The sequence below is a fragment of the Acanthaster planci genome, linkage group LG12 (assembly GCF_054643075.1).
Source record: "Acanthaster planci isolate LZ-2023a linkage group LG12, COTS_SCS, whole genome shotgun sequence".
Lineage (NCBI taxonomy): Eukaryota > Metazoa > Echinodermata > Asteroidea > Valvatida > Acanthasteridae > Acanthaster > Acanthaster planci.
Genome location: NC_141788.1, coordinates 16318718 through 16339620, shown reverse-complemented (window position 1 = coordinate 16339620; position 20903 = coordinate 16318718). Strand labels below are relative to the sequence as shown.

General features: G+C 40.8%; 3 protein-coding genes across 5 annotated transcripts in view; 2 read left to right on the top strand and 1 right to left on the bottom strand.

Annotated features, from left to right (window-relative positions):
- LOC110978493 (endoplasmic reticulum metallopeptidase 1-like) overlaps positions 1-6984 on the top strand; it is a 46172-nt gene extending 39188 nt beyond the window's left edge. Inside the window, exon 13 of the mRNA XM_022233538.2 lies at positions 274-6984. Coding sequence (XP_022089230.2) covers positions 274-441 — 168 coding nt within the window. The 3' untranslated portion in view covers positions 442-6984. The remainder of the gene's footprint in view (positions 1-273) is intronic.
- LOC110978464 (leucine-rich repeat-containing protein 42-like) lies at positions 5407-12582 on the bottom strand. Of its 3 annotated transcripts, none has more exons than XM_022233489.2 (6): positions 12505-12582; positions 10991-11615; positions 10187-10305; positions 9213-9304; positions 8551-8761; positions 5407-7889 (listed from the first exon to the last, which is right to left on the bottom strand). In XM_022233489.2, exons 2-6 carry the CDS (start codon positions 11506-11508, stop codon positions 7291-7293), a joined length of 1539 nt encoding a protein of 512 aa, XP_022089181.2. In that variant the 5' UTR covers positions 11509-11615; positions 12505-12582; the 3' UTR covers positions 5407-7290. The 3 variants fall into 3 exon arrangements, with proteins under 3 accessions (XP_022089181.2, XP_022089179.2, XP_022089178.2); XM_022233487.2 differs by having other exon boundaries at positions 12295-12574; XM_022233486.2 differs by having other exon boundaries at positions 12402-12574.
- Positions 12583-12651: 69 nt separating this feature from the next.
- On the top strand, positions 12652-20741 carry r3hdm4 (R3H domain containing 4). Its single transcript, XM_022233490.2, has 7 exons — positions 12652-12818; positions 13637-13788; positions 14228-14346; positions 14930-15098; positions 16562-16647; positions 17790-17931; positions 18900-20741. The coding sequence occupies exons 1-7, from the start codon at positions 12769-12771 to the stop codon at positions 19004-19006; spliced, it is 825 nt and encodes a 274-aa protein (XP_022089182.2). The 5' UTR covers positions 12652-12768; the 3' UTR covers positions 19007-20741.
- Positions 20742-20903: the final 162 nt, after the last annotated feature.

Below are 20903 nucleotides of genomic sequence, written 5' to 3'. Positions count from 1 at the left end.
AATACACAGATCCTCTGTTAGCATAAAATTGTGTGCTTAGCGGTGCCATGAAATTGGGCACAGTTGCTGTATTCAGGAAGGGTTATGGTTATTTGATATTGCACATATTTTGCCTTGTTCTGTGCCATTTTTATGAGCCAAAAAATCTAGAACACATCAATACCATTCCCACTGACAAGCGTCTGTTCCAGTTACACAGACAAAATGGCTAAATTTTGTCACTCCTGTGGTGCATTTTACTTCATTTTGTTTACTTGTCTCTGCAATGCCCAGGTCCCTGACAGTTTCAGCAACACTGATCCGGTGGTTGACATTGGGGTGGCAGGGCTTCACTACACGGACTTCAAGAAGAGCCCAGAGATCCTAGAGTTTCTTCGGCAAGAACCTGACTGGGTCTACAGTATCCCCTTCCTGGGGGCCTACGATTCCTGGGTCTTCTGAAGTCACTCTCTGTTGATCAGCCTTGCAAACAAAAATGTCTGAAAATTCTCCTGTAGTTGTTAAATTAAGGGAATTGCTTGTTTTTATTTAATGTTTTATTTTACAGTAGGTACCGTGGCTGAGACTGCTTGCATGAAGCCATGCCAAGGTTAGGGGGTTAATTCTGTAGAGATACCAGGCTCGTGATCTTGGCTAAACATAGGGATTTTCGCTGAGCAAAAATGAGATACAAGCTTAAGTGTCTTGTGGTGCGTATTGCCCTGTCTAGTTTCTAGCTTATGTTGGCGTAGTTTGGTAGCTTAAAAGTTACCAACTTAGAAAAATAGAGCACTGGTTATGCTAAACATTGAGTGTTGATTCATTTCCCGCTTAATTCTCTTACCAATATTTTCTTATATTTTCTGCTTCTTGGCAGCCCTGTAGCTCTCTTTTCCTTGAGAGTATCCATAATAAAGTCCATTGGTGCTGTTTAAAATGATATCATTAAAGAATTTACATGTAAAAAACTTGTTTTAAGGATATCTTCTTGATGAAATTATTAGTTTTAACTTTACTAGCCCTGTATTTATGGTGTGTGCTCCTCTGCACTTGCAGGATAAGTGCAGAGAAAAAGTATCCATTTTGATGTTATTTTGTGCGCATTGAGAGTTGTACAATGCATAGAAAAGCCAATTTTGGGCATGGGTGAGGTTTTTTTTTTAAAATTACTGCAAAGTGTTCTCCTCTAGTTTGTAATGTATGTATGATCTGTTACATGCATCGAGGAGTCCCGGTACCACAGTAACTGTGATAAATCATAGCTGGGCTGACTTGAGTGCTTGCTTGTCAACATATCTTGTTGATTAAGCCCCAGCCAGCTATAAAGGCTGGTGTCCCAGTTATCAATAGCTATTCGCATCACCTTTTACAGTGGGGAGCCCGGGCCCACACATAAGTTTGCCTCCAGATAGTTCCGTCTTGACTGTCAGAGTGCAGAGGTCAAGTGCCTCATAAGTCAACTACTTGTAAGCAAATGGCAGTTCATAAAAACTGGGTTAAGCATTTTAAGCCTTGTATTGTTGAGGCTGTAGACAAGAGGACACCCTTTTCAACACACATGCTGGAAAGCTAAAGGAGGAAAATATAGGTCACGCTGGTATTCATGCTGATCAGTACTGTGATCATAGCTGGTACACAGCACCCTACATTGTTAGTAACCAAACTCAGATTTTCAAAGTTGTGTTATACCCTAAATGGTGCACCATCCAATAAGGTTGTAGATAATTGAATTGCTGCAAAAGATGGTCACTATAAGTAGCAATCCTGCTGTAAATTCCCAATATCGATTTGATTTGTAGAATAGGTGCTTGTAGTTTTTTAAAGAGAGAGGCAATATTCTATTGAAATTTTGAGGCAGAGGAAATGATATGCTCAATTTAGGTTTTGTTTAGTGCGCTAACCTTACATACCTAGTGTGGACTTGTGAACAAAAGATATCCACACGATGCAGGAAAGGAAGACGTTCTGTGGACTTACACACGTCCACGGGACGTTTCCCCTTCTCTGAAAAAGAAGGTTAGAGGCTTTTTGGGGGTAGGGGTCATCTGTTATAAAAGGAAGAGGAATAGTCAAGGAAACCTTGTACAAAAAGCCAGCTGAAAATCGTGTTCCCAGTTCAAGAAGAATGAGTATTTTCACTGAGTTTTTTTAATTGCACGAAAAGAATGTCCACAGTAGTTATGTAAGGTTGGGTACACGAGTGTGTGAATAGGATCAGTTGAGTATTTCTCACAGGGCCAGGTTTGTGATTGTTGGCATTATTTGTAGAATCCAAACCTGTCGTTGTCACATTTTCTAAATGTTCCCCATGAAGGTGAACTATTGCAAGATGTGTATAATAACTCTATAAAACCTTTATAAACCAAATGAATCCAAACATGGAAATGTTTGGGTTGTGGTTGTTGCTTCTGTGATAAGGCATGCAATTAGTAAAGGGTTCTGTGAATACTTTTGACCAAACATCTTTCACGTTATACATTATATAATAGCCAGAAACAAAGTTGAATGTTTAATTTATTATATCAGCTATGTTGCTTTTGTTCCTTAACTTTTTATGTTTGCATTCTGAAACAACCAAGGGGGGATCTAGAACTACCAAAAACATTGGGGGAAGGGGAATTGATTTTTCGGGGGAGGGTAAAAAATGTGGATTTTTTTTGTGTGTGACCTTTCATGGATTTTTGAGGGTGATATTTCATGTTGGGGGACTTATGCAACCGAGGGGGAATCTAGAACTACCAAAAACATTAGGGGAAGGGGAGGCTAAAAAATGTGGAAAATTTGTGCGTGTGACCTTTCATAGATTTTTGAGGGTGATATTTCATTTTGGGGGACTTTTGCACGCTTTTGGGAGGATAATGAAAAAGTTAAAAAAACTGCCTTGCTCTCAACAGACCTTTTTCACCCATGTGACAATACCACCACCATGTTGACCACCTTGGCCATGGGGATCACATATATTCCTACAGGTGGCTTCAACTACGTGCAAGCACACGTGCGAACACTGCGTGCTTGACTAGTTTATCTTGAATAGGTAGATTACCATCACAACACTATGCACTCATTACCATCACAACCCATTGTAGGTCCTGCACGATCGTGACATCACCGGAAAAAAGGTCTGGTACGTTTCCAAAAGGGGAGGAGGCATGGCCCCCTTTGGTCCACCCTTGATAACAACAGCCAAGTGTGAGCAGGGTGGGAAATGTGTATAATGTTTGTTATTCAGGAGAAAAGTTTATTGTATTTCGTTTTTCTGTTGCGGTTTTAGGATTAGAAGCTGTGGTATATTGTTCTGTGTTACAGTTGTCCCTTTTGAATAAGTAAAATTGTACATTGATGCGATATTGCTGTTTGGTCGCTATTTGTATCGTAGAGATTTGATCGGGAAAGTGGTTTTTGACCCTCAGTGATGTTGGCTTTGCTGACAGCAGTGCATAGTGTGTTGGGGTTTTGCTTCTTTCGATGTTCAGACATTTTTGTGGAAAAGCTGAACTTCATTTGAAGCAAGACAGAGGCCAGAAAATGGATTGAATTTTGGGGGGGGGATTCTTCCGAAAAAAAAATTGATCAAGCTGTTGCAGTGAAAATTGGAAATGGGGCAGAATGTTTGTCAAGAATATGCTAAATGTGCAATTTATAGATGTTAAATTGGAACAGTAATGATTGTGACAGTATTTATATGCACAAACTTTTTTGAAAATACACCTAATTACAAAAGTTTTAATCTAGTAGATTATACAGTAATTGTGAACAAAGTAGCAAAATTACATTGTTGAATTTTTAGTGCTCACTGAAATTGAACCAAATGTTTTTAAGAACATACATGTATTGTGACTTATACACTGCATGGACTGCATGCAGTCAGCTCAAAGAATTGTAAATGTAACGACTGGTATTATTGTGTAGGTGTCAAACGATGCAGTTGTGGGCCCTGTGTGAGAGAGGTCATTTTGCTGGCTTGCAATGAAATGCCTTTGAGTTGACACACACCACCTGCACATACTTATTCTTCACTAATGTAGTCAAGTCCATGACAAGTCCCTGCAAGTCATCTTTGGAAAAAATCCCTGCAAGTCCATCACAGTCTTCCCAGTCTTAAGCCAAGTCATGAGCTGTTGAAATTAACCACTACGGCAGCATTCATTCCGCTGTTGCCGTTCACCCCGTTCTGTGTAATTATGAAGCATTTCTGATAATGAAGCCAGGATACCTCACAAAAGGAACCGTCGATCCCAAGCTTGAAGAAACCTGTAGGGAGGAGACGATGAAAAGTAATAACAGCTGTTGAGATGGGAGAAAATACCCCAGAAGAAAATTCTGGGTAAAACCCACTGAATCAGGCAGGGACTGAAAAGTGATTGACGTGACTACGACGCTGTTGTTCATTCCAGCATGAGTCGGTACACTTCAGTCTAGAAATGTAGTGACAGATCTGGTTTTATGTGGGCACCACATACCTGCTGCTTCATTTGACTCGGACCGGCCAGCCGACCCCGGCAAGCTCGGTGGTCGAGTGGTTAAGACGTCTGCACTAGTAAGCAGGAGGTCGTGGGTTCGAGTCCCACCCGAGTAAGCTTGTGAGGTTTTTTTCGCAAGCTCTCGGACAAGCACTGAGCATACAGTGCTTATTAATATACGTTGGGTAAGGGCAAACCCGTTATATATAATTAACATCTCCCCAACGCAAAAATATATCTTGAAAATAGTTCGCGGTACCCGCTGCTTCATTTGACTCGGACCGGCCAGCCGACCCCGGCAAGCTCGGTGGTCGAATGGTTAAGACGTCTGCACTAGTAAGCAGGAGGTCGTGGGTTCGAGTCCCACCCGAGTAAGCTTGTGAGGTTTTTTCGCAAGCTCTCGGACAAGCACTGAGCATACAGTGTTTATTAATATACGTTGGGTAAGGGCAAACCCGTTATATATAACCACATACACGGTTGCAGAAAAAAGCTGCCAGAGCCCCTTTTACTGTCAACATTCAAAGGTTGCTTGTGCGTGAGACTCGTAGATTTAGGTGTTTTTGTTTTGTTTCCTTGTTTACCAAACCAAGTTTGCCGTTAGAATGATCTTTTGGGTCAAGTAATATTGCCAATGTGGAAGACTGGGTCCTTTAAACAACTCATTCCATATCTTGCCTCCTACGTGACCCTTTGGATGAATTAACTGCAGGCTTGTTGAGGTTTTTGTACAAGTATTAACCGTATATTGGCAATCTGTCCCTAAAAGGTAAAGCAAAATATGAAAATACTGCTTCAAACTGAATAAACAATTCTCACAACTTTTCCGATTGGGAAAACCTTCAAAAGAGTGGGTTGTAAGTTAACCCTAACACTCCTCAGTCCTCCAACAGGTGAAGGATTGAGGAGGGTTAGGGTTAAAGAATGTAAACAGGGTGTTGACACGGCAAGATAATACAGGCAGAACTTGAATTTGGAACTCTTGTCTTTATTTCCGATACGTTACTTCCTTGAAGTTTTTTCTTTCTTGAAAAAGCAGATGTGACTTTGTTTCAGTATTTATTACATAAATACTTATACACAAGTGCTTTGTTTAGACGTTTTATGTTAATGAATTTTTCATGATGTAAAATGTGTGATAAAAAGCCAAAATTTGAGTGAGGGGGGCTATACTTTAGAAATTAGAACCAAACACCATGTGGTAAAAGGCTAAGCGTCCGCAAAAATTCCAGCATGTGGTCGTGGCATGTTGGGAAAGCCCTTAGTAACGGTGGCAAGTATCGGGTTAGCTAATGAACATAGTAATTATACTTCTTCTTTTTTCTACAGTGCCTATAGGTACAGTGCTTCCGCTGTAACTCCTTGACCGCACAATGATCGCATGCTTGGACTCCAGTATTGTAGTAAAGACCATCAGATGACCAGAAACAAAACTAGACACAAGACCCTTCACAAGTAGCGGGGCTAACTGTGACAATAGAATGCTTTTGTTTTAGTTCATTTGAATAGCACCTCTGTGCTGATGATGCTACACTTTGTGTACATGTATGCTTTCCTGTGGTGCTCAGTAAGCCGTGGGCCCCCATTAACTAAGTAGGAAAGTGCACATGTAAACAAAGACTGATGTCATCAGTGCATAGGCCTTTTTAGGCTGGAGGTCTGAGCTGCTGGTCTTGTGATGGTCCTACAGTGTAAGGGGTCTCAATTATAACATAGCTGGATTGAGTAGCAAGCACAATACCAAAGGCAGTTTTTATGTTTCAGGAAGTGTATGTACATGTATGAGATAGTTGTGTCACCTGTTTGCACTAGTCACAGAAGGCTGTGTACACAGTAGGTCAGCCTTGTTGATGGCACACCATGTGCACGACTAATTGTCAGTGAAATGTGCATAACCAGCAGCATCTTTCTGCAGAAATGATGCTAAAGTGACCGTCAGTGGCGGTAATGTTTCTTGTACATGTACTTTTTAATTAATGCATAGCTATGCAAGGAGTTTATTCAAGACGTTTTAGAAGTTGAACCAGAGTGAAGATGGATTCATACTAGCTACTCAGAGAATGAAGTAACTTTGCCAGTGTTCAGGAATTTTGCTGCGTTTTTACATTCCCATGTAATGTGAATCCTAAACTAAATAGATTTGCGGTAGCACCATGGGTATATCTCTATTTTGAGTATGTGGGGCTCTGAAAAGAACTGGTGGTACTCAACGTTCAGGACAGTATGCTCTGTCCATCGTCAGGAGACTTTCTCCGTGGTGCTACCGCAAACCTATCTAGTTTACTTGCTACCTCCAACATGAAAAGCTTCAAACCTCATTGTGAATCCTGTTTAATTCTGCCTACTGAGTGCGGATGTCATACAACTCAAAATTTGACACAATTTTGAAGACCCTCCTTCAAACCCATACTCAAGCAGCACTTTTGGAGGTCAGGATCGTTTTTATAACTGTCTATTATTCTATGCACACAATGATGTAGATGTCATCATGTGGATGATACTGGATATTGATGAAATAAAAAGTTTCATGTTGCTGGTAGAGAAATAGTTACTGCTGTGGTAATTGTGTGCGACTGAGTTGTACTACACTGTAGCTCATGACCAGCTAACCCCATTCTTCACTGTGCATTGCATTCCAGAATGCAGTGGCTGTGGAATTGCTGGCTTGGTCACCGAAAATATTCTTTCTACAGTTAGGGATGCTCTGCAAACCAACTCCACGTCTGAATTACTGTTGCTCCTTGTAGTCAAGTGAGCAAGTTCAGTACAATTTGTGATGTCCGTGTCTGCTGCTACATGCACTTTTCATCAATAGTCTTTAGGTTCGAAAATGACCTTTGACCCTTCAAGATCAAATGACTTCATCCTCGGACTGTCGATTGGAGATCTGTTGACAAGAAACAGATTTTTTCTTTGGTCTTGGCTTGACACATTTGACATCGTCGACTTGTGGATCCTGTGGAATGTCAGAAAATCCTCTGGATACCTTGGAGCAGAGTTTAATCCTCTTCTTTGGTGGTGGTTTTCCAATCCTCGTCGGCTCATGTTTGAGGATTGGTTTACCTCCGCTGGCATTTGGCTCATCAAAGTCCGAGTCAAAAGAGCTCCAGTGCTCTTGTTTGCTTGCGGGTTTGTTCTTGTGAAATTTATGCTTTGCACTGATGGAGTACTGTCCAATTAATGCCTCCTCTATTTTGCTCAGGTACGAATTAACATCCTTTGATGATTGGTTATCTTCACCTGTTTGTTGGCGTGGCACACACTTCTTTGACCGTCTCTCAACTGCGTTGCTGACCTCTGACATGGAGACCTCATTTTCTACTGGGTCACTAGTTGGTTGGCTGCCCAGGGCGGTGGCTGCAACAAGTCGAACAATTGGGAAGACTGGACGTGTAGTTTCGGACAAAGAACTCCTGGAAACATTCTCAAGCCGTTTAAGAGCTCTTCCATCTGTTGAAAAGACAGAACATGTCTTAAAAGTGAAGACAGGAACTTATTCAATACAACAAAAGTACCTTAACCATTACCCTGCTGAGTCCTGTAAGTTCCAAGAGCAAAACACCAAAAAACCAAGGAAGAAAGATATTGTTGACCCAAGCAAAGAGATTGAGTTTGAGCTTTCAGATTCAGCAGGATCCACACTTCTGTACATTTTGATTGATATTGGACACTGTTGAATACAGTTGGGTTCTTTCATGATACTTAGAGCAGGGTTAATGCGCCTTGAGCTTTACCAAGAGAGGGTGCAATTTTCTAAGAAATGGAGGCTCCTTTGGTCAGAACGGAACTTCGCTGGTTCAAAAATAACTAATGAAAAGCATGTGTTACAGTCGCATCACTGCCAACAAAATGATGCATTCCTGACCAATATGACTCTTTTCAGCCAATAAGGTGCTTCTACTCGAGGCGAAAATAATTGATTTTGTCAATCTGTCGGGATAAAAATTGTGGATTTGAAAGAGGGCCAAACGTGTTGATTCCGGCAGAATCTTGTCGTGGGCAAACATTTTGAAGGGATCAAATATTGAAGTGAAATTTACTTTGGTGACAATTTTCCAAAAAGGCTATGTTTTATTCTAAGTGGAGTCCAAATGACCAACTTATTGCTCACAGAAATGAATTGCTTTGGATGCCCCTGGAGCGCGGTCCTTGCTAGCCATGGTCTTGGCTCTCTGCATCAGAGCAGTGCTGGATACTATCCACTCTGCCACTAAAGGGAAGGCCCATCCAACGGTTTTGACAGGCAGATGGAATGGCGAAGCATCTGACGAGGCACCGATTTCCAGTCTCAGTTTGGATTTCAGCATGTCCAGGCCACGTGACTGAAAGATGGCAGATGTCAAATGTGATAACCGAAACCCCAAGTCTCCAAGTATTTCCTCATCAATGTAAGCAAACTCTAGCCTCAAAAATTCTCCACAACTCAGCCTTTTTAAAATAATTGTGACAGACTTGAAAACAGTCCTTACCCTTTACAAAGAATAATCTTTCAGAAGCCATACAAATGCAGTAGAGCTGGAATCATGAATTAAATACAGTCTGTACGGTTTTGATTTGCATATATAATCTAAGGTGTTTTTAGTGATTTTTCGCTACAACTTGTGCTTCAATACAGTTGTTGCCTCAACCTCTGCCTTAGCTTTAATGAGGATAACTTTTCAAGCATAGTTTTCTGAAGCTCCAACTGTGCATAAAAAGAGTGATAAAACTGATGCGCTGTTACCAATTTCTAACTCAGCTGTGTTATTCACACCGCGTCCCAATGAAACTTACGGTGATGCTGCAGCCAGACAGATCAATCGCTTGGAGAGATGAGAAAGCAGTCAGGTACAACTTGGCAGACTTGTCACCGATCAAGTTGTTACCTGCACCAAAGGAAAAATATCGCTCACCACCGGGGACGGTTGACACATATCTACTGAGTGATCTACTGCAATAGGCCGATGCTTTAAGCCCCACTTCATGGTCTTCCAACCAATCACAGCTGTGATTGACAACATATGTCTGGCATGCGTGCATGTTTATATACGTGCAGCTGGAACAGTAACTTACCGTATGGAATCAGAGAGAAGCATGTGTTAACTGCCCATGTGTACATTTGGTGGGGCAACTGGGTCAATATATTGAGTGGACAACTTTTTTTTAAGTCAAGGGCTTGCCTTTGCAAGTTTTCTAAGGAGAAATTCTGTAAAGCCAAGTTGGATTATCAACAAATACAGGAACGTTTTCATTGCACACTCCTGACGGTCCCTATAAATGGGGGAAAGCACTGCGTTGGGTACCGTAAGGAAGGATTATCATGAAACAGTGGCTCTGTACAATAGTTACCACAATGCATACCACCATTGGCGGGGCAGCACCGCAAATGACTACGGATAGCATTACCACAGTCACTCAATTATAAGACAAGCACGCACTGATGCTGTATGTTTTGTTTGCCATATATCCGCTTCATTCTGACCTCAGCCAATCAAAGTAACGGGAATGACCACACACATATACAGCAGCCAATGAGATTGCAGAAGGCCTCTCCATCAAGGTCAGCTCACCCGTCTAGTATCTTGTCAATATGAGTGGCATGCATGTTCAACTTGAAGAATCCTTGAAACGTCAATCATTGATTCTCAATTTTGCAACTGTTGATATACAAATAAAGCTTTACCAGCTTCAGACTTTCTTTAACCAAGAATATTCTGTTCATCTCAAGAGGCTAATGTGGGGGTCTTTGAGTTAATTTTGTTCTTCACCCGACAGATCCAGGATTCTCAGATTTCTTGGCCCTTTTCCCATTACTCGTAGTGGAGATGTCAACCTCTGCATACCAACATCTGTCAGACGGTTGTTTGCCAGTCCGAGTCTTTTCAAACTGTCAACAAAAAAAAGAGGGCGAAAATGATGACCTTGTGTTTGATTAAATTTCTGCTGAAATATTGTACTCAACAGAGCACAAATGGTTGCAGTAAACAAAACCAGCTCCCCCCAAATATTTGAAATCTGGTCTTTAACACTTCAAGGAACCACCAACTTCCATGGTTTGAAAAAGCTTGACATTATTGCATTCAGTGAAGTATAATTGGTGGCTGACGTGTACTCTAAAATTAATTTTGATTTGAAAAGTGAACAAAAATTGTAGCTTTCTGAATGTGTTGAATTCACTAAGCCATGTAGACTTAGTTTTAGCAGGTTGATTTGAAAAATTGAAGGGAACACGGGTTAACAATGGACGGATTGCACCAGCTAAATCACTTGACCTACATAATGGGTATCAACCCCACAGCAATGTGTGTTTTGAACGTTGTTTACAAACAACACAGCCAAGTTACGGTATAGTACCCAGCACATCAGTAGTCTGAGTACGATACGTACCGTCGGCTTTATTTTCGGCATATGATACTTTTGAAACACTTTGCTTTTGGAGGACGAATACGTCACGAAACTTAGCAGGTGCAATCAGTCTATTTCAGTGTGAAATTTGAAGAGAACCAACTTGAAGTCAGTCTCCACATAATGGATTTCATTCAATCATTTTATACCGGTAAGCTATTCTTCACCTGTGACAGTTTGCTATGGTTGGGAGAATTTCATGGTCATCTCCTAGGCTACAACCTCCGACCTCCAATTCAGACAAATACTGGAAGACCGCTAGACAGTTGCTATGCTGGTTGACAGCCAGATGATGTCCACTAAGATTGATGCTCTGTAGAATGGCATCTCCATAGGCATCACTGAACAGCCTCAATGCCTGAAGGCCAAGGTTGCCATGGCGATGAGATGCTTCAAACAGCTGCCGACCCACGACCTCTGGAAACCCAACCAGTGAGTCCACTAGTCCGATGTTCAGTGTGACAAAGTCCAGTGTTATGTCGAAGAGTTTACGTGGGGAGTTTTCCAAACCGTCTGTAGAGTTGGCCTGTATCACAAGATTGGTAGTCTGGCCTGGTTTGCAGAGCGACCGGGCACAAGAGCCCATGCCAGGTGGAGAGCGAAGCTTTCCATTTTCTCGAACGTAGTATGGTCCAGGGTCATTGAACTGTTGAACAACTTCGGCGGGAAATGCCTCAAAGGACATGATGGCAAATTAGCAACTATCTGCAAATTTGGCACTGGTAAATTTAAATCATCAGCTCGCTCTCGGATGGATGAAAACCTTCCTCAACTTCACCACGGTGACATTACCTATTTAAGGGAACAAGATCGATTCCAACTTTTTTTCGGCAATTTATCAAATGAAAATAGCACCTTTTGATTTGGAATTTTATGAATCTTTGCATCCAAGTTTTGCACAGCAACCTGTCTCATCATTTAATGGGCCACCATAGAACAATGGAACTCTTTGTTCCTTCCAACTTCTGGAAGCACAAAACCCATAGTTCTTGGGGTAAGGCCACTGCACCGGGACTTTGACATCTTAAACTTAATTAACATGCATAACAAAAACCAATGGCAGAGGTTAACTTGTAATAATACCAAAGACATACATGTATGTATTAAGTAGAAATAAAGAATGTAGAAGCCTATAGGCCTAGGCCCTATTGCCTTTTGAACATTCAAAAATGACCACTGAAGGGTGGGCAGAGTAGTGGTCTAGGCTGTCACAACTTGGAAAAACTGCACCACTCCGTCATATTCTGTCACACAGAGTATGACAGAGTAGTGACTTTGAGTTCTCAAAGTAGGCTGTCGCCTGATCTTATCCCAATGTTTAAAAAGGCGATTTGTAAAGTCCAAGTTACTCGGACTAGTAACATGCCACATGCCATGGAACTCTTTCCAAAAAGGAATTTTGGCTTTCTTAAAAATGGGTCAACATTACAACTTTTGAGTTTTCTATCGAGTGTCCCATGAGTGTCCTCACCCATAGATGTTGGACACTCCTATATTTTGTGTACGAGATGTAGGGAAGGTGTTGGCCTCATGTACATGTAGAACTCGATCCTTCTCTTAAACGTTACGTCTCACTACCTGATCCGAATTAACCGCCTTCTGGAATGATACGTGTACATGATGCACATGACGTACGACCACAGACCTGGAGGAGATCTGGTCTGTGGTACGACCGACCTACCTCCCGTCACGATGCACTGGCATGCACGTCACATGCACACTCAGCACACCTGACTTCCACTCGTCTAACGATTTTGTTTGTGTTCATTCTATAAATAGCCACCACTTGGTACCTACACGACAAATACACGCCAACACCGTGAACGGACATAGGGCACCGCGCCAAATGATGGCTATTTGACAGGTTGAATGATCCCAGCCCCAGGTTGTTGCTGCGGAGAAGTGCTCGTTTTATCTGCGTTTTGATCGAATATAAGCAACTAAAATGGGTGTGACGAAAGATGAAGAAGAAAACGTCCCTCCTGAAGGATCCGAGTAAGCAGTTTTGATCGTAAAGGCCTTTTGACAGTGAAAAAGGAGCTCCATGAACATCACCCGGCTTTTCCGGATATTTTATGTCCGGATGTTTTCCTACCTCGATGTACTGATCACATTGCATACAGTACTGTACTGTGGCGAGGACGTGCCTTCCGTGTATTGAATCAATGAATTGCACAAGGGATGGACAATTTTGACCTGTTTATTTACTTTTGATTTGGAAGTTGCCCTGCGTCCTTTTTCTTCATGTAGACCAGCAACGTAATTAATAATTCTTTTTTTTTAATGATCATGCTGATCTGATGCAAAAATCCTATTTACGAAGTTAGGGAGGCTATTAAATTTTTCTTTTTGGGGGGGGGGTTATTTTTGAATTGATCTTGGAGAGGATATCATAAAAACTATTTTGATATAAATTTGAATTTCATCGGACTCTGTAAAGCAAAGAAAAATTGATTTGAAGATATTTTGTACACATAATGCAGAGCAAACTGATTATTTTGTACACAAAATGAGTGTGGATTTTAACTGAAAGCTTTAACATTCATAGGCCTACTTTTGTAAAATCTTTATCTTATTTGATACTAGACACATTATAATAATTTTGATTTAAATTTTGAGAGGATGGTTACTAAAATTTTTGCTAGCCCACCTGGCTAGCTCTGAGTAATTTTCTCTGGAGTTTTTATGTCGGGCTGGGACTATTTCAGGGCCTGTAATAAACTTTCCCATGAAACGTTGGCATTTTACATGATACATATACCAGAATGCGAAGTGTCAAGATGTTTTGGTGATTATGTATTTTTGGTTGTTAGGTTCATTGTGCCTGAAAATGTTGAACCCAAGCCTCCTAGGTCGCCACGGAAACCAAAGCATAGACTGAGTCGTCACTGCTGTCCAACTCTCTCTCCCAAATCGGCTGGTCACAAGACAGGTGGCCACAAACGCACCCAGCGATATGAAAACAGTAGGTACATGTATCTATTTCGGGTGAAATCAATCAATTGATCTGTGCAATGGCTCAATCGCCGCATGACCAATCAATCTTGAAGCATAAGTTCTCAATCCTTGTGTCATCTGTCAATGTGGAAGATTGTTTTTAAGAAAGGGAAATAAAGGCTGAAATTTCTTATTGGCTTGACCGATATTTCAGTCTGATCGGCCAGTTGTGCTGAGCAACCAATCGTGGCCAACATCCATATTGTTTGATCTGTTGTGGTTGGATGATGATTGTCTCAAATACAGAGAAGGATACACTTCCATCAACCTCCTCCATGATGTTTAATAGTCTTGACATTTTTATACTTTTCTCATCACTTGCTCTCTCCATCAACAGTTCTTCCTTTTCTGTGCTGTATGGATTTCAATAACTACACGTGTGTACATGTATGCTTCTGTTATGACAGCTTGTTTCCTACTGAGCCTGGTCGATGAAACTGACTTTGGGGAGGTGTCAATAAACGACTTTGTGGAGTCCAGCCAGTCAGTCTTTGAGCAGTTGCTTTCTGACCGGGATAGTCTGGAGGTAAGCATAGCCAATCCCAGAGGAGGTGCAATAGAAAGGGAAATAAACTAGGCCTGTGATAAAAGATCAGTTAATATTAAGAGGAAATTTGTACTTGGATAGTCTTAAACGTGCTTTAAGACCAGCTTAGGAAAATGAACTCGAGAGGGCATAATCAGCATTCAGTCTCCTGAGTTGGTCTTAAACATTAGTTTTAGACTGGCCAAGCACATATTTATTCCCATTCATAAATACTTTTTTTAGTCAGAAAGCCAGAAGAAGTCAATGTAAGAGGGATTTCCAACAATTTTGTTCAGAATTTTACATTCAATTTCCTGAACATCCCCGTCCATTTTATGGTATATTCCTTGTGCAAGTTGTCCAAAAGAATCTCCTTCTATGGACTTGGCACGTGTGTTGTGAACCACTCGCACATAGACTCTTGACCAATCAGAATTTATTAAACTGTCTTGTATCCAGCGTGTGATTTATGCAGCGGGCATTATCACTTCTCATCGGGCATTATCAAATGTTAATACAAGGTCAAGTTGCATGTTGTTGAATAGGGAGACTGTGTGAGGTAACCTTGCAATTATCCAATCAGATATGGAACGACTTCATGAATCGTCCAGAGGAGGAACAGGAGGTCTTCCTGCGGGAGGTGGCCACCAAAGAGACACTGAGGAAGGAGACAGGAAAAAAACAGGAGGCGGGAGCCTCAGAGGATGCTGCCGACAAGAACGTTGACAACAAGAGTGATGACAAGCGAACAGGTACTTGTTGACCTCCAGTAGATTTGTGTATTTCAGCATTTGGGAACGGGGTACCAGATCACTGTGTGCTGGGGAAGCTGTGAGAAACGGCAGTTTTTAACCATCATGAGGGATCTTCCCATTATCGGGGTCTTCTTGACCATTATAGACCTCCCATCCCTCCTGATTTTGGTGGGAAAATTCTGCTTTTCACTTTGTTTCCGCCATTCCGATTTTGCCCCCTAAAATTTCTGCCAAATCGCAATTTTGACTCGCCTATCATTTACCAGAAAATGCCGTAAGCTGGTGCATGCACTGTACCGCAAACCGCTACGTCCATGGCAGCACCCTCATTCGACATGCACTTGCCACGAGTTGGACGTGATCACTTGATAAAACACCCTCTATGGACGAGTTACATTGAAACTAACACTGTATGTGTCGTGCGGCACCCGGTTTCACTCGAAACAATGGCTAAGAATGTTTGGATCATAGGCCCTGCTGTGAAATTGTCCACAATCATGTCAAGTGTGCAATCACCATGCGGTGAATTTCGCTCTGAATTTGCGCTGAATTTTGCAGCGACTTAACACATTTAGGAGATGAAAAATTATTGCAGATGATGTAACCTTTTGTTGAAATCAAAATTTTATGGAATCTGTGAGTACGTGCAATACTGTACATCATCACGGACTCGACTTTTGTACAATACACCAATGATTTTTCCTTGTTCATGGTAGTACAGAGAATATTCCGGTTTTTTATGAAAAGTTCCAAATTTTGGAGGAAAGTATTCTGAATTCTTGATAGCCAATATTGGGAGGCCTGCCTTTGCATAGTTGGGCTAGTCCGTAGTTGTGCTCACAGAAGCTTTATTCCAGAAGGCATTCACGGAATGGAATATTTTTCATTCTGCTTTTGGGCATCTGGATGGGGAAAAGCTTCAAAAATTTTTCAATGCCACTCTTTGTGATGTTGTCTAACTGAAGAAAACACCCATTACCTATCGGACAAAATGGCCACCTTTTTGTGGACTTCCCTTACATGCTCAGATTAGTCCCCCCCCCAAATTTTGTCATGTATTACCTTGGTGAAGTGCCAAGACCCACTGTGTAAGTTACATGTAGTTCTGTTGTGTAAAATGCTAGCATGATAAGCATGCCCATTTGCCAAACATGAGTTCTGCTTAGAAAAACGTTCATAAATCACACCACCATGAATAATCAAGTACAGCAGTTTTCTGAACTTTGAGTCTCTTTCCTTGCTAATTATTTAATTTTGATTCATGTTAATACTTTGCAAGACTACAAAATGCTCAGCATTTTTGGGGGGGGGGTAAAATCAGCCAAACTTGAACTGCTAAATGATTTCAAGACCCAGAATTCAGTTTACTCTTTGAAATGGGTGATGTGAGAAATAGATATTGTTTGTCCCGCATAAAATGAAACAAAATGTTTTGCATACATTTGTGTTTTTGTTGTCAGTGCACCCAGCACACACTCCAGAGGAGAGTTTCCAAAGGATCAGCCGCCGATTGCGCACTGTGCTACGCAGGAAACACCTTCCGAGGGTCAGTTCAAACCATTAAGAAAGTCCCTTGGTATTAAAAGTAGCATGTTCTTATTGCCATACCCTGGACAGATCCACACTTTTTCGAGCACGTGTGCCAGGCGGAACCTACTGTTCGAACAGTCTGCTGGACCACATGTGCCAGGCTGAACCTACTGTCGGAACAGTCTGCTGGAGGAAGCCGATTTGCTGAAGTGCGAAACATGACAGTTTCCAACTAAGGGGAAGTTCAATCAGCGGCAGTTTGTTATTAAACCACTGGTCACTTTTCTGTGATGCACAATATCTAATGCATAGGTTACCGGTCAAAATCGACCATTGGTTGAGTATTTGTCGCTGATCCAACTTGCCCTAAGCAAGTTGGTACTTGTTAACGTGTCTCAAGTGGCTCTTCAGTACGTACATGAAGGCTACATGCACATGTGGATGTCTGTGGTACCTACCCACACACTACACTCAACATGGACATCCACACTAATAGAATCAGACATTTTCCTTTTTACTCTCACGTTAAACCTTAATTAAATTCGAGACTACTTTAAATGAACATTTGAAGTGCATATTTTTGCTAATTAACTCATTTAAAATTTTAACGACTTAACTATAATATTGTGCAATTTTGTTCGAATGGGGAGAGTGTGGCACAGACCTCTTCACCAATGATGCATACCCAATGAAAAGAGTTTTATATAGGCCATTCCTGTGGACCCTTCCAATGGAACGGTTCAGTGGAACAGTCTCCATTCCAACAGGCACACAGACCAGAGACAACTGACTGGGGATCGGGCTAGATTTAGGTCAACAAACTTTTGTACATTACCCATCAACGTGTTCACGGACTTCACCTGTCATCCTTTCTGGTGTCTGTTCACATTTCATGTACATGTATCGAGGACTTCAGACTATGTGTATTGGGCCTGTCAATGGATTCATGTACACTCTCACTTTTCAGTGTAAAACTGTACTGCTTTTGTTCACACATGAAGGTACTACAGAAAATTAATGGAACAGTGATTATTCCGTACATAAACCACTGAGGTTTATGTGGAAAACGCATAGTACGTCTTGAAGAAATCTAAGTTCTTAACACCTTAATGGCCACATTATTTATTTATGACATCAATCATACTTTGTCACGTGTAGGGTATGTTGCAGAATCATGAAGAGGACCTGGTGCCCTGGTTCACCGATGACCCGGGGGCGGTCTTCATCTCCCACATCACCTGCAGTTTTGATCGGCTGCTCCTGCATGCTGTGTGTCAATACCTGGATTTACAGTCCACCAGTAAGTTTGGCAGGGCCGTTTGACAAAATGTGATGGGATCCCACAAAATGAGTCATAAGGCTGTTTTACTTCTGGAGAGTTTGTTTTAAGTTGTATTAGAAAGAGCGAACTGGGGCGCTTTATTTTTATGTGTCACTCAGTCTGGCATCATGACAAAACTGGATATTGGATGTTGAAAATGGTGAAGGTTCCAACTGATTTGTAATACACAAGTTTCTTTTAAAAGCAATAACTTAAAGGTGCTTTGGTAACTTGCGACTCTTTTGTTGAGTGAGTCACATTTTTATGATGTTCTACACCTAATTGGGCCCAGTATCCAAACCACTCTCAGTTTTGTCTGTTAAAAATGGGTATTAATGAAAAAGATGGACATTGGATGGTGAAACTTGTGAGGGTTCCAACTGATTTACAATACGCAAGTTTCTTTTAAAAACAATAACTTAAAGTTGCTCTGGTAATTTGCGACTCATTTTGTTGGGCGAGTCACATTTTTATGATGTTCTACACCTAATTGGGCCCAGTATCCAAACTAATCCGAGTTTTCTCTGTTAAAAATGTGTACTATTTAAAAACTTGGAAAAAAGTTCATCTGACATTTAGAAACATGATTATTTTTGCTTTGAATCAGCGGTTGATATTTAACAGAGCGGAGGATTTGATTCCGAGTCCTAGTTAAACAACTTTTTAAATTAATCCATACGCACATATTACCAGAGACCATACTCAAATTCACATTGTTTTAACAATCCTACCAGTGTCACAAATCATAGAAGTAGATCTCACAGTTACTCAGAGAAGTTATCATAGAACGCAGAAATATTGTTTTCATTTTGATTTACTTGATGGCAAATGTACTCAGCACTGCCACACATTCAGATGCTATTAAAAAGATTCTTTCCCCAAGATCGTGTACTTAAGTAGGCTGACCCAAGCTTTTCCCCCTATATTTTGTTCCAACAACAAAACAGGTTATGACTGTGATGGCCGTCGACAGACCAAAGTCGAGAACAGCCAGGATTACTTTAGTCCTCCGCCGTTACTTCTGTCGCAGTATCTGGACACTCTCCACAGCTAGCAGGGAAAAAAGAAACAATCAGGGTCCTGTACAATTCAGGATTAACTAAGGGTTAAGGGAAATAAACATTTAAATTGTGCTCACCAGAAGATGTTCTAGTCGCTGACTTATCGACCCGACTGGGCCTTCATCAGAGGCTGATAATTCAGCCATTAGTACGTCTTCTGGTGAGTATTTCCCTTAGTCTCGTTACCAGTGCCACACATTCTTATTTGCTTCTTGTATTGAATGAGGTTGCTCTGTAGTCTGTGTGTTACATGTTTACACCAGTGTTTCTGTAATGTCTCCGTTGTGGTGGTAAAAACTGTGTGAAGATGTGGGAAGATGCACCAATACATGTAGTGAGTTCTTCGAATGTAATGTTTAGATTCTGGAAAGTAGTTGGTTAGTAGTAGGAGAAAAGTTCCACAAACTTCAAATGTGAAGACTGCAATATCCTTAATCCCTTATCTTTAATCTTTGATTTTCCACCGACTCCCATTTGAGAATCCTTGAATTTGTGAATTGCTAATCCCTTGAATCTAGGAAAGTCCTCAAACTTCCATTTGAAAATCATTTACTTTCCTGAGCCCCTCACTCATAAAATCTAAGAAAGTTCTCAGACTTCCATGAGAGGGTCATATGTTGGCCTGAGTTTCAAATGTTTGAAAACAGTATAAAGTGTAATATTAAATTCTTACCTTTTCAATAAGTATCCAGGCTTCAATTCAGGAATAAAGTCCATGTTGTAAATATCCTGAAAAACGTTTGACTAATAAATCCTACCAAAGCTATCCAATTTGGACTTTGAAATGAAATGCAAGAGTTGCAAATGATAACCGTCTGACATACATGTGATGTGACCAGCATTAGAAGTGCGTGTACATGTGGTGGTGCCTATGTTGGTAATGAGTATTCTAATTGATTATAGTTATAAAGTTATAGTTATAACAAATTTTTATTTTGTGGTTGTGGATAAACATTTGTCCTTGAAAAGTATTGTCTTTGCCAGGTTTCGGTTAATTACAAACCAATTTACAAGTGAACTCAAGCTAGGTTACTGGATCACACACATTTGAAGTAGCTAGGTATGAATTATGAGAGAGGAATGCCTTTGTTAATGTTCATTTTACTAGCATGTAGCTTGGCTAGGAACTGAATGACTTGAGATTGGCTTGTGATGGAATGTGTTAGAACTTTGAGTCACCCTATACATACATGCACCTGCAACTTACTGTGTGTTACAAACATGTATTAATGTACTTGTATCGCTGTTACCTGTAGATGATTGTCTCTGATCAGCTTGTCGGTGTGTTCCTTGTTGGCTGATACTGCTTGGGAGAGGAAGTAGAAATTCTTTAAGTGTTGCAAATTAATGTTTGCCATCGTCACACTGGCCAATCCAAGTAGCCTTTATGTGTCCTGATTGGTCAGTGGTCAGAACTACCTCAGTAGGTACACAAGGACGTATTGCTCCATTCCTTAATTACACCTGAATTATCGAATTTATACACAATGAACTTTGATGTCCTTGATGAACTTTGATTTTACCTCTCTGGCACATTAGACAACTGAATCACATGATTAATGGATTTTTGCTTTTTAATTTTGTAATACTAACGTAATAATGTTTTAGATTGTTACAAAATGACTATACTAATTGAATTATATGAAGTACAGCCACAAGTTTGAAACCCAGCTTTGCAAAAGTAGGAGTTGATGAAGTGATAATAAATTCCACAAATAATAAAAAGAATTTGAATTTACTCGTTTTTTAATCTGATAATTCATACAGTTTACTTCCACCTCATCTAAGCAGATCGAACGATTTATAAAGATGTCAAAATTTCATTTTGTTTACGGGGTGCCTAGATCTAAAGTTGTAGGCCATTGTATTTGCCAGTCTGGCTGTAGCCAT